A 12,729-nucleotide genomic window follows, 5' to 3' on the forward strand; every position below is an offset into this window, starting at 1 on the left:
CTTTTTCAAATTTGGGAACAAATCGGGTAGGTTACTGGCTAGACTTGCACAAGGGAAAAGAACACAATTGCCACCTCCTAGACTCCAAACAGGTGAGGGAGAATTGTCTAGTGATCCAAAGGTCACACTAGAGATATTTAAACGCTACTACGAACAGCTATATACCCAGGACCCTTACGACATTACTGAGGGTCGTTCCTTCCTGGACTCGGTCCCTTTGCCGTCTATTGAGGAGCCTGATCTGTCAATGCTCAATGCCCCTATTACGGAGCAAGAAATACACTTGGTGATAAAGTCTTTGCAAAATGGGAAGGCCCCGGGACCCGATGGTTTCCCAGCGGAATTTTATAAATCCCTGGGCCCAGAGGTGGTTCCTAGTCTGCTATTGTTATTTCAGTCCATTATCCAAACACATACGGTAATGCCCTCAGGTAACCTGGCACATATTAAACTGATACCCAAACAGGAGAAGGATCCTACCCTTCCGGGGTCTTATAGACCAATATCTTTGATAAATCAGGATCTAAAAATTCTAGCAAAGATAATGGCCAACAGACTTGCTAGTATCCTCCCCAAATTCATTGGCTCTCACCAAGTTGGATTTGTGAAAGGCCGTTCAGCCACAATCAACATACGAATAGTCTTGGCGGTTCAAGATTGGCTCCTCGGGAGGCGGCAGACGGATGAGGCGGGAAGAGAGGCCTTTTGGCCTTAGATGCTGAAAAGGCCTTCGACAACGTTAACTGGCAATGGCTAGATCTAGTCCTGGACAAGATAGGAATTCAAGGCCCCTTTAGAGCGTTTGTCAAGGCAATTTATACCGCCCCGCAAGCTAGGATTTGTCTTCCGGGTTTCTTGTCAGATAAATTCCAACTCCAGAAGGGCACGAGACAAGGATGCCCTCTTTCCCCACTTTTATTCAACATAGCTCTTGAACCACTTGCTAGATACCTGATAAGTTCGGATGTTTATGAAGGAATAAAGGTGGGGAATAGGGAAATTAAACTGACGTGTTTCGCGGACGATATGTTGTTGTTTTTGCGTGACCCTACTAAGGATTTGTCAAAAGTCCTCGATACCCTAAACAAAGTGCATACTTTTACGGGGTATAAGATCAATGTAACGAAATGTCAGTTGCTGCAGGTGGGGAAGGGTTTAAGAGAAAGGCAGGAGGAAGGTCTGATCACGGTGGCACGAGATTATATAAAATATCTAGGAATTAAAATAAGTAAATCCCCGGCTATGATGTATAAGTTGAACTATGACCCGCTCATAGCTAAAATTATTCAAGAATTGCAGAGATGGCAGGAACTCCCGCTGACCCTATTAGGAAGGGCAAGCCTCATTAAAATGACAAGTTTTGCCAGGCTCTTATATCCGCTGCAAACGATACCGCTGCTATTGAAACACACAGACATTAATAAGCTGCAGTCAGCATTTGTAGCTTTCTTGTGGAAGAAAAAGAGACCGCGGATAGCATATAGGAAACTCTGCCTACTAAAATGGGAGGGGGGCCTACAATTGCCAGATATATGGGGCTACAACTTGGCAGCATTATGGCGATACATCCGAGATTGGGTATGGGGAACATCACATTACGCTGATAGGGCGTTAGAACAAGAATTAATGGCGCCCTTTGACCTACATGCTCTGCTACATACCAAAACTCCGCTACTTCCAGAGAGGGCCAAACAAGCCCTGATAATCAGGGACACAATAGCGGCTTGGAAACATGTTAGAAAATTATATAGATTACCTATCTATATATCAGCTTATATGCCGATGTGGTCCCTTCCATCCTTCCCCCAGGGGAGATCTAATAGTCTGTTTCAAAACTGGCGTAGGAAAAATGTTAAGACCCTGGGAGATTTGTTGACTGTTAATGGATTAAAGCTGCTATCTTGGGACGAAATACAGTCCAAATACTCTATATCCGCAAACCAATACTTGCAGTTTTTACAGATAAGGACATTCTGCACAGCCCAATCAAATACGCTGGGTACGGAGGCAGCTATAACTAGATTTGCCTATCTGATGAACCAGACGAGCAACGGGGACTCTATTTCTATACTATATAGGAAGCTAATGAATGTTAAATTGGAAGGGGTGGCGCAGACAGTCTTTAAAGAATGGGAGAAACAGGTAACCGACGACAAACTTACATTTAAAATACGTGAGGGGATGGATAAGGTAAGGTGTGCCATTAGCAGCGAGCATTGGAGAGAAACACACTTCAGGATTATACACAGGGCAACTTATGCCTATAACCTGTCCTATGACAATGCGCCTGCACATTACTTGAGACATTGCCCCAAATGTGACATGTTTAAAGCTGATCTTTTACACGGGATTTGGGGATGTAGTAAGCTGAGATCGTACTGGGAACAAATTTGTTCATATGTTAAAGATACTTGGAAGATTGAAGTTAAAGATGTTCCCCAACAATGTGTGTTCCAATTCATTCCTAGGGTCCAGGAAGACGTTGACTCACCCATAGTGGGCACCAAGGGGCCACATGTGGTATTGCTGGCGGCAAAAAAATGCATATTGAGGAAATGGCTACAACCCCAGTTGCCCACTTTGGATGAAGTCATAGGTACAGTAAAAGTACTCATGTACATGGATAGATTGGAGGCGGAGCGCAACAAGGAATCATCCATACAGTCCTTTATTAGTAAATGGAGACCATTTATTGATAGGTCACTCACCTTATATGAGAAAAAGGAGGTTATGAGACCATTTGTAGACACATCATGGTACAGGAAAGCTAGAGTAGCAGGTAGCTTGGGAGATCTACTGATCTAATCTGAGGTGTGTTAGCTTATTTGTAATGCTAAGGGTATAATAGGAACGGGAAAATGGAAGTCAAGTACAATAAAGCCACTTGTCTTTATGCTTGAGATCTTTTAGAATTACATTAGAGAGATTCCAACATTCGCAGGACGTTACAGATCTCGACTTGACTTGTTTGTTTCTGAGGGGAGGGGGGGGGGGGGGGGGGAGGGTTTTAAAAATAAAAAAAAGTGATCTAGGCATATTCTTCTTCAACATGCATTGCGTAATGTTAAATTGTCATTTTATTGCTTTTTTTTTTAACTCTACTTAGATGCATTGTACTAACCATTGTATATGAATGCTTGTACACAATTGCCAAATGCCAGATCATAATAAAAAATTTTGTTTAAAAAAAAAAACAAAAAACAGTACATGGAGTGTATATAGTATGACAGGAGGATATAGAGGAGGGGTCCAGTATATAACAATACATGGAGTGTATATAGTATGACAGGAGGATATAGAGGAGGGGTCCAGTATATAACAATACATGGAGTGTATATAGTATGACAGGAGGATATAGAGGAGGGGTCCAGTATATAACAGTACATGGAGTGTATATAGTATGACAGGAGGATATAGAGGAGGGGTCCAGTATATAACAGTACATGGAGTATACAGGAGTGTATATAGTATGACAGGAGGATATAGAGGAGGGGTCCAGTATATAACAGTACATGGAGTATACAGGAGTGTATATAGTATGACAGGAGGATATAGAGGAGGGGTCCAGTATATAACAATACATGGAGTGTATATAGTATGACAGGAGGATATAGAGGAGGGGTCCAGTATATAACAGTACATGGAGTATACAGGAGTGTATATAGTATGACAGGAGGATATAGAGGAGGGGTCCAGTATATAACAATACATGGAGTGTATATAGTATGACAGGAGGATATAGAGGAGGGGTCCAGTATATAACAGTACATGGAGTATACAGGAGTGTATATAGTATGACAGGAGGATATAGAGGAGGGGTCCAGTATATAACAGTACATGGAGTATACAGGAGTGTATATAGTATGACAGGAGGATATAGAGGAGGGGTCCAGTATATAACAATACATGGAGTGTATATAGTATGACAGGAGGATATAGAGGAGGGGTCCAGTATATAACAGTACATGGAGTATACAGGAGTGTATATAGTATGACAGGAGGATATAGAGGAAGGGTCCAGTATATAACAGTACATGGAGTGTATATAGTATAACAGGAGGATATAGAGGAGGGGTCCAGTATATAACAGTACATGGAGTATACAGGCGTATATATAGTATGACAGGAGGATATAGAGGAGGGGTCCAGTATATAACAGTACATGGAGTATACAGGAGTGTATACAGTATGACAGGAGGATATAGAGGAGGGGTCCAGTATATAACAGTACATGGAGTATACAGGAGTGTATATAGTATGACAGGAGGATATAGAGGAGGGGTCCAGTATATAACAGTACATGGAGTATACAGGAGTGTATAGAGTATGACAGGAGGATATAGAGGAGGGGTCCAGTATATAACAGTACATGGAGTATACAGGAGTGTATATAGTATGACAGGAGGATATAGAGGAGGGGTCCAGTATATAACAGTACATGGAGTATACAGGAGTGTATATAGTATGACAGGAGGATATAGAGGAGGGGTCCAGTATATAACAGTACATGGAGTATACAGGAGTGTATATAGTATGACAGGAGGATATAGAGGAGGGGTCCAGTATATAACAGTACATGGAGTATACAGGAGTGTATATAGTATGACAGGAGGATATAGAGGAGGGGTCCAGTATATAACAGTACATGGAGTATACAGGAGTGTATACAGTATGACAGGAGGATATAGAGGAAGGGTCCAGTATATAACAGTACATGGAGTGTATATAGTATGACAGGAGGATATAGAGGAAGGGTCCAGTATATAACAGTACATGGAGTGTATATAGTATGACAGGAGGATATAGAGGAGGGGTCCAGTATATAACAGTACATGGAGTATACAGGAGTGTATACAGTATGACAGGAGGATATAGAGGAAGGGTCCAGTATATAACAGTACATGGAGTGTATATAGTATGACAGGAGGATATAGAGGAGGGGTCCAGTATATAACAGTACATGGAGTGTATATAGTATGACAGGAGGATATAGAGGAAGGGTCCAGTATATAACAGTACATGGAGTGTATATAGTATAACAGGAGGATATAGAGGAGGGGTCCAGTATATAACAGTACATGGAGTATACAGGCGTATATATAGTATGACAGGAGGATATAGAGGAGGGGTCCAGTATATAACAGTACATGGAGTATACAGGAGTGTATACAGTATGACAGGAGGATATAGAGGAGGGGTCCAGTATATAACAGTACATGGAGTATACAGGAGTGTATATAGTATGACAGGAGGATATAGAGGAGGGGTCCAGTATATAACAGTACATGGAGTATACAGGAGTGTATACAGTATGACAGGAGGATATAGAGGAGGGGTCCAGTATATAACAGTACATGGAGTATACAGGAGTGTATATAGTATGACAGGAGGATATAGAGGAGGGGTCCAGTATATAACAGTACATGGAGTATACAGGAGTGTATATAGTATGACAGGAGGATATAGAGGAGGGGTCCAGTATATAACAGTACATAGAGTATACAGGAGTGTATAGAGTATGACAGGAGGATATAGAGGAGAGGTCCAGTATATAACAGTACATGGAGTGTATATAGTATAACAGGAGGATATAGAGGAGGGGTCCAGTATATAACAGTACATGGAGTATACAGGCGTATATATAGTATGACAGGAGGATATAGAGGAGGGGTCCAGTATATAACAGTACATGGAGTATACAGGAGTGTATACAGTATGACAGGAGGATATAGAGGAGGGGTCCAGTATATAACAGTACATGGAGTATACAGGAGTGTATATAGTATGACAGGAGGATATAGAGGAGGGGTCCAGTATATAACAGTACATGGAGTATACAGGAGTGTATATAGTATGACAGGAGGATATAGAGGAGGGGTCCAGTATATAACAGTACATAGAGTATACAGGAGTGTATAGAGTATGACAGGAGGATATAGAGGAGAGGTCCAGTATATAACAGTACATGGAGTATACAGGAGTGTATATAGTATGACAGGAGGATATAGAGGAGGGGTCCAGTATATAACAGTACATGAAATATACAGGAGTGTATATAGTATAACAGGAGGATATAGAGGAGGGGTCCAGTATATAACAGTACATGGAATATACAGGAGTGTATATAGTATGACAGGAGGATATAGAGGAGGGGTCCAGTATATAACAGTACATGGAGTGTATATAGTATGACAGGAGGATATAGAGGAGGGGTCCAGTATATAACAGTACATGGAGTATACAGGAGTGTATACAGTATGACAGGAGGATATAGAGGAGGGATCCAGTATATAACAGTACATGGAGTGTATATAGTATGACAGGAGGATATAGAGGAGGGGTCCAGTATATAACAGTACATGGAGTATACAGGAGTGTATATAGTATAACAGGAGGATATAGAGGAGAGGTCCAGTATATAACAGTACATGGAGTGTATATAGTATGACAGGAGGATATAGAGGAGGGGTCCAGTATATAACAGTACATGGAGTATACAGGAGTGTATATAGTATGACAGGAGGATATAGAGGAGGGATCCAGTATATAACAGTACATGGAGTGTATATAGTATGACAGGAGGATATAGAGGAGGGGTCCAGTATATAACAGTACATGGAGTATACAGGAGTGTATATAGTATAACAGGAGGATATAGAGGAAGGGTCCAGTATATAACAGTACATGGAGTGTATATAGTATGACAGGAGGATATAGAGGAGGGGTCCAGTATATAACAGTACATGAAATATACAGGAGTGTATATAGTATGACAGGAGGATATAGAGGAGGGGTCCAGTATATAACAGTACATGGAATATACAGGAGTGTATATAGTATGACAGGAGGATATAGAGGAGGGGTCCAGTATATAACAGTACATGGAGTATACAGGAGTGTATATAGTATGACAGGAGGATATAGAGGAGAGGTCCAGTATATAACAGTACATGGAGTATACAGGAGTGTATATAGTATGACAGGAGGATATAGAGGAGGGGTCCAGTATATAACAGTACATGGAGTATACAGGAGTGTATATAGTATGACAGGAGGATATAGAGGAGCGGTCCAGTATATAACAGTACATGGAGTATACAGGAGTGTATATAGTATGACAGGAGGATATAGAGGAGGGGTCCAGTATATAACAGTACATGGAGTATACAGGCGTGTATATAGTATGACAGGAGGATATAGAGGAGGGGTCCAGTATATAACAGTACATGGAATATACAGGAGTGTATATAGTATGACAGGAGGATATAGAGGAGGGGTCCAGTATATAACAGTACATGGAGTATACAGGAGTGTATATAGTATGACAGGAGGATATAGAGGAGGGGTCCAGTATATAACAGTACATGGAGTGTATATAGTATGACAGGAGGCTATAGAGGAGGGGTCCAGTATATAACAGTACATGGAGTATACAGGAGTGTATAGAGTATGACAGGAGGATATAGAGGAGGGGTCCAGTATATAACAGTACATGGAGTATACAGGAGTGTATAGAGTATGACAGGAGGATATAGAGGAGGGGTCCAGTATATAACAGTACATGGAGTATACAGGAGTGTATATAGTATGACAGGAGGATATAGAGGAGGGGTCTAGTATATAACAGTACATGGAATATACAGGAGTGTATATAGTATGACAGGAGGATATAGAGGAGGGGTCCAGTATATAACAGTACATGGAGTATACAGGAGTGTATATAGTATGACAGGAGGATATAGAGGAGGGGTCCAGTATATAACAGTACATGGAGTATACAGGAGTGTATATAGTATGACAGGAGGATATAGAGGAGGGGTCCAGTATATAACAGTACATGGAGTATACAGGAGTGTATATAGTATGACAGGAGGATATAGAGGAGGGGTCTAGTATATAACAGTACATGGAATATACAGGAGTGTATATAGTATGACAGGAGGATATAGAGGAGGGGTCCAGTATATAACAGTACATGGAGTATACAGGAGTGTATATAGTATGACAGGAGGATATAGAGGAGGGGTCCAGTATATAACAGTACATGGAGTATACAGGAGTGTATATAGTATGACAGGAGGATATAGAGGAGGGGTCCAGTATATAACAGTACATGGAGTATACAGGAGTGTATATAGTATGACAGGAGGATATAGAGGAGGGGTCCAGTATATAACAGTACATGGAGTATACAGGAGTGTATATAGTATGACAGGAGGATATAGAGGAAGGGGTCCAGTATATAACAGTACATGGAGTGTATATAGTATGACAGGAGGATATAGAGGAGGGGTCCAGTATATAACAGTACATGGAGTATACAGGAGTGTATATAGTATGACAGGAGGATATAGAGGAGGGGTCCAGTATATAACAGTACATGGAGTGTATATAGTATGACAGGAGGATATAGAGGAGGGGTCCAGTATATAACAGTACATGGAGTGTATATAGTATGACAGGAGGATATAGAGGAGCGGTCCAGTATATTCTTGGTTCCGTGGGTTCCAGGTGTCGTGGTGTCGCCCTCACCTGTATCAGGTCGTGTTCCATGTAGTCCAGTTGTGTAGATTTCACTTTGCCTATAGCGGAGATCCTGTGAACCCCCGAGCACTCCAGACAGATGAAAACCCCAACATTACAAGAGGCCCAGACTGGTTCTGTGGAGAGATTGCGTGTTCTGGTGTCAGACTGGGAGGTGCCCGTTCAACACATGACATGTCACTTGAGAGACATATTCTATATTCGCACAAGAGTTGAACTATATCACTCAACACGTAACCTATATCACTCAACACGTAACCTATATCACTCAACACGTGACCTATATCACACAACACGTGACCTATATCACTCAACACGTAACCTATATCACTCAACACGTGACCTATATCACACAACACGTAACCTATATCACTCAACACGTAACCTATATCACACAACACGTGACCTATATCACTCAACACGTAACCTATATCACTCAACACGTAACCTATATCACACAACACGTGACCTATATCACTCAACACGTAACCTATATCACTCAACACGTGACCTATATCACACAACACGTAACCTATATCACACAACACGTGACCTATATCACACAACACGTAACCTATATCACACAACACGTGACCTATATCACACAACACGTAACCTATATCACACAACACGTGACCTATATCACACAACACGTAACCTATATCACTCAACACGTAACCTATATCACTCAACACGTAACCTATATCACACAACACGTAACCTATATCACACAACACGTAACCTATATCACACAACACGTAACCTATATCACACAACACGTAACCTATATCACTCAACACGTAACCTATATCACACAACACGTAACCTATATCACACAACACGTAACCTATATCACACAACACGTGACCTATATCACACAACACGTAACCTATATCACACAACACGTAACCTATATCACTGAACATGTAACCTTATATCACTTAACATGTGATCTATATCACACAACACGTAACCTATATCACAAAATACGTGACCCATATCACACAGCATGCAATCTATATCACACAACACGTAACATATATCACAAAATACGTGACCTGTTAAAGGGGATATTAATTATTGATATTTATGCAAATCTCAATAATTAATATTCATAAATAGGCGTGAGTCGTCTAGTGATGACTCTGCTTATTTATGCTCATATCGACAACAAATCACTACTGATTGCCTTACGCTAATCACTAAACTAGCTGCATGCGCCTTACTAACTACCGCTAGTAACCACACGTCACACAATAGGTATAAATAACACACTGTATTTATTAACCCTTACAGAACATAACATATTACTTACTACTTACGCCTTACTACTACAAAAGAATACATTTGTTTATAACTATATATATCTATATCAATGGAATAGAAATATATATTTATAGCAGCACACAGCAATATAAGTATACACACTATAACAACACACTAATACGGTCCTAACTGCGCTAACACAGTCCCAAGTCCTCCCCAGAATCTAATTACAATTACAATAATACACATACATACACTTTACCAGAAGCCCACCCAATCCTGTCAATATACTCTCCCTACGGGAAATAACAAGGGGTAAATACAGACACTGCTGCTGCTGGGGTAAGCAGGGCAGCCGGGAAGGGGTATCAGGGGTAGAGGCAATACCAGGATAGGTATAAGGGTTGCGTTACAGGGGCAATACCAGGGTAGCGGGGGATATGAGGGATCCTGGGGGAACACAGGGGGATTAGGCTCAGGGCAGGGGAAGGTAAGGGTTACCAAGGGTTCAGGGGGGTAGGGTTAATGAGCTGCAGGGGAAGGTAAGGGTTACCAAGGGTTCAGGGGGGTAGGGTTAATGAGCTGCAGGGGAAGGTAAGGGTTACCAAGGGTTATAGGGGGGTAGGGTTAATGAGCTGCAGGGGAAGGTAAGGGTTACCAAGGGTTCAGGGGGGTAGGGTTAATGAGCTGCAGGGGAAGGTAAGGGTTACCAAGGGTTATAGGGGGGTAGGGTTAATGAGCTGCAGGGGAAGGTAAGGGTTACCAAGGGTTCAGGGGGGTAGGGTTAATGAGCTGCAGGGGAAGGTAAGGGTTACCAAGGGTTATAGGGGGAAACCAAGGGAAGCAGGGGCTATAGGGGAACACAGGGGAATTAGGGTCCGTTGGTGGTGTAAGGGTTAATGCAGGGAAATCAGGGAATGCAGGGGAAGGTAGATATGGCAGGGGATCGTTGATGGTATAGGACAGGGGGATAATATATATATATATATCGTTGGTGGTATAGGGAGGGTAATAAAAGATACTCAGCGGTGGTAATGCTCGTTGTCCAGGGGATGCCTCTTCCTGCTGGTGGTCTTACCTGACTACTGAGCGGAGCGCTGCCGGCCTATTTAAGCTTGGCGGAGCCCGCTCTCAGTCCCACCATTGCCGCCGCGCGCATACGCACCGCCAGCCTGAACACTGACGTCACCGCGCCGGCCCGTGCATCTCGGAGCGCGCTTCTAGGCAGGGGGATCCTTTGATCCTCCCGCCTGTGGAGCGGACGCACACCTCCGGCGCTGTAATTACAGCGCCGGAGGTCAGCCACCCACAGGGGCATGGGAACTCTTTGTTCCCATGTCTCTGTTAGGCGCACCATCTCAGGCGCGGCCGGAGATGGTGACAAAAGCCAGAGGATCTTATTGATCCTCTGTCCTTTGAAGAGGCCGACGCTGGACATAATTGTCCAACTGTCGGTCTCCTCCACCCCCCCTCAGCAGGCGCATTTGAGCGGGCATATTGGGCACCAGGATTACGGCCATATATGTTTATAGATGCTTGAGGCACATCTATAAACATATTTAAATGGACATTACATAAGTATAGGGGGCAGGAATAAGCCCACCTATATAATAATACATGTATCATATATATATAGGGGTACATATATGTCCACAGATGTCTGGGACACATCAATAGACATATATGTACCCAAACCCATGAAACCCACCCATATAATATACCCTATATACATAGAGATGTATGCTGCCAAGGGGGCATACATACATCTCCATGTATGCATACACATCCTACCTGGACGGGCCCAGAAAAAGGGCCCATATATATGCATATACAGTACAGACCAAAAGTTTGGACACACCTTCTCATTCAAAGAGTTTTCTTTATTTTCATGACTATGAAGGCATCAAAACTATGAATTAACACATGTGGAATTATATACATAACAAACAAGTGTGAAACAACTGAAAATATGTCATATTCTAGGTTCTTCAAAGTAGCCACCTTTTGCTTTGATTACTGCTTTGCACACTCTTGGCATTCTCTTGATGAGCTTCAAGAGGTAGTCCCCTGAAATGGTCTTCACTTCACAGGTGAGCCCTGTCAGGTTTAATAAGTGGGATTTCTTGCCTTATAAATGGGGTTGGGACCATCAGTGGCGTTGAGGAGAAGTCAGGTGGATACACAGCTGATAGTCCTACTGAATAGACTGTTAGAATTTGTATTATGGCAAGAAAAAAGCAGCTAAGTAAAGAAAAACGAGTGGCCATCATTACTATAAGAAATGAAGGTCAGTCAGTCAGACGAAAAATTGGGAAAACTTTGAAAGTAAGGGCTATTTGACCATGAAGGAGAGTGATGGGGTGCTGTGCCAGATGACCTGGCCTCCACAGTCACCGGACCTGAACCCAATCGAGATGGTTTGGGGTGAGCTGGACCGCAGAGTGAAGGCAAAAGGGCCAACAAGTGCTAAGCATCTCTGGGAACTCCTTCAAGACTGTTGGAAGACCATTTCAGGGGACTACCTCTTGAAGATCATCAAGAGAATGCCAAGAGTGTGCAAAGCAGTAATCAAAGCAAAAGGTGGCTACTTTGAAGAACCTAGAATATGACATATTTTCAGTTGTTTCACACTTGTTTGTTATGTATATAATTCCACATGTGTTAATTCATAGTTTTGATGCCTTCATAGTCATGAAAATAAAGAAAACTCTTTGAATGAGAAGGTGTGTCCAAACTTTTGGTCTGTACTGTAGGTCAGGGCATATATACATATATACTTGAATATGACACTTCCCTCAACATGACCCATATCACACAACACATGACCCATATCACACAACATGTAATGTGTATCTGCACAAGATATTAACTATATCTTACAACATGTGATTTATATCCGCACAAAACGTGATCTATATC

General features: G+C 42.1%; 1 protein-coding gene across 2 annotated transcripts in view; it reads right to left on the bottom strand.

Annotated features, from left to right (window-relative positions):
- Positions 1–12,729, bottom strand: part of ADAP2 (ArfGAP with dual PH domains 2) — a 71,273-nt gene that overhangs the window by 33,199 nt on the left and 25,345 nt on the right. For both annotated transcript variants that reach the window (XM_040437328.1, XM_040437327.1), the window contains exon 2: positions 8,533–8,660. In XM_040437328.1, coding sequence (XP_040293262.1) covers positions 8,533–8,660 — 128 coding nt within the window. The remainder of the gene's footprint in view (positions 1–8,532; positions 8,661–12,729) is intronic.

This window comes from Bufo bufo, chromosome 6 (genome assembly GCF_905171765.1).
Source record: "Bufo bufo chromosome 6, aBufBuf1.1, whole genome shotgun sequence".
NCBI lineage: Eukaryota > Metazoa > Chordata > Amphibia > Anura > Bufonidae > Bufo > Bufo bufo.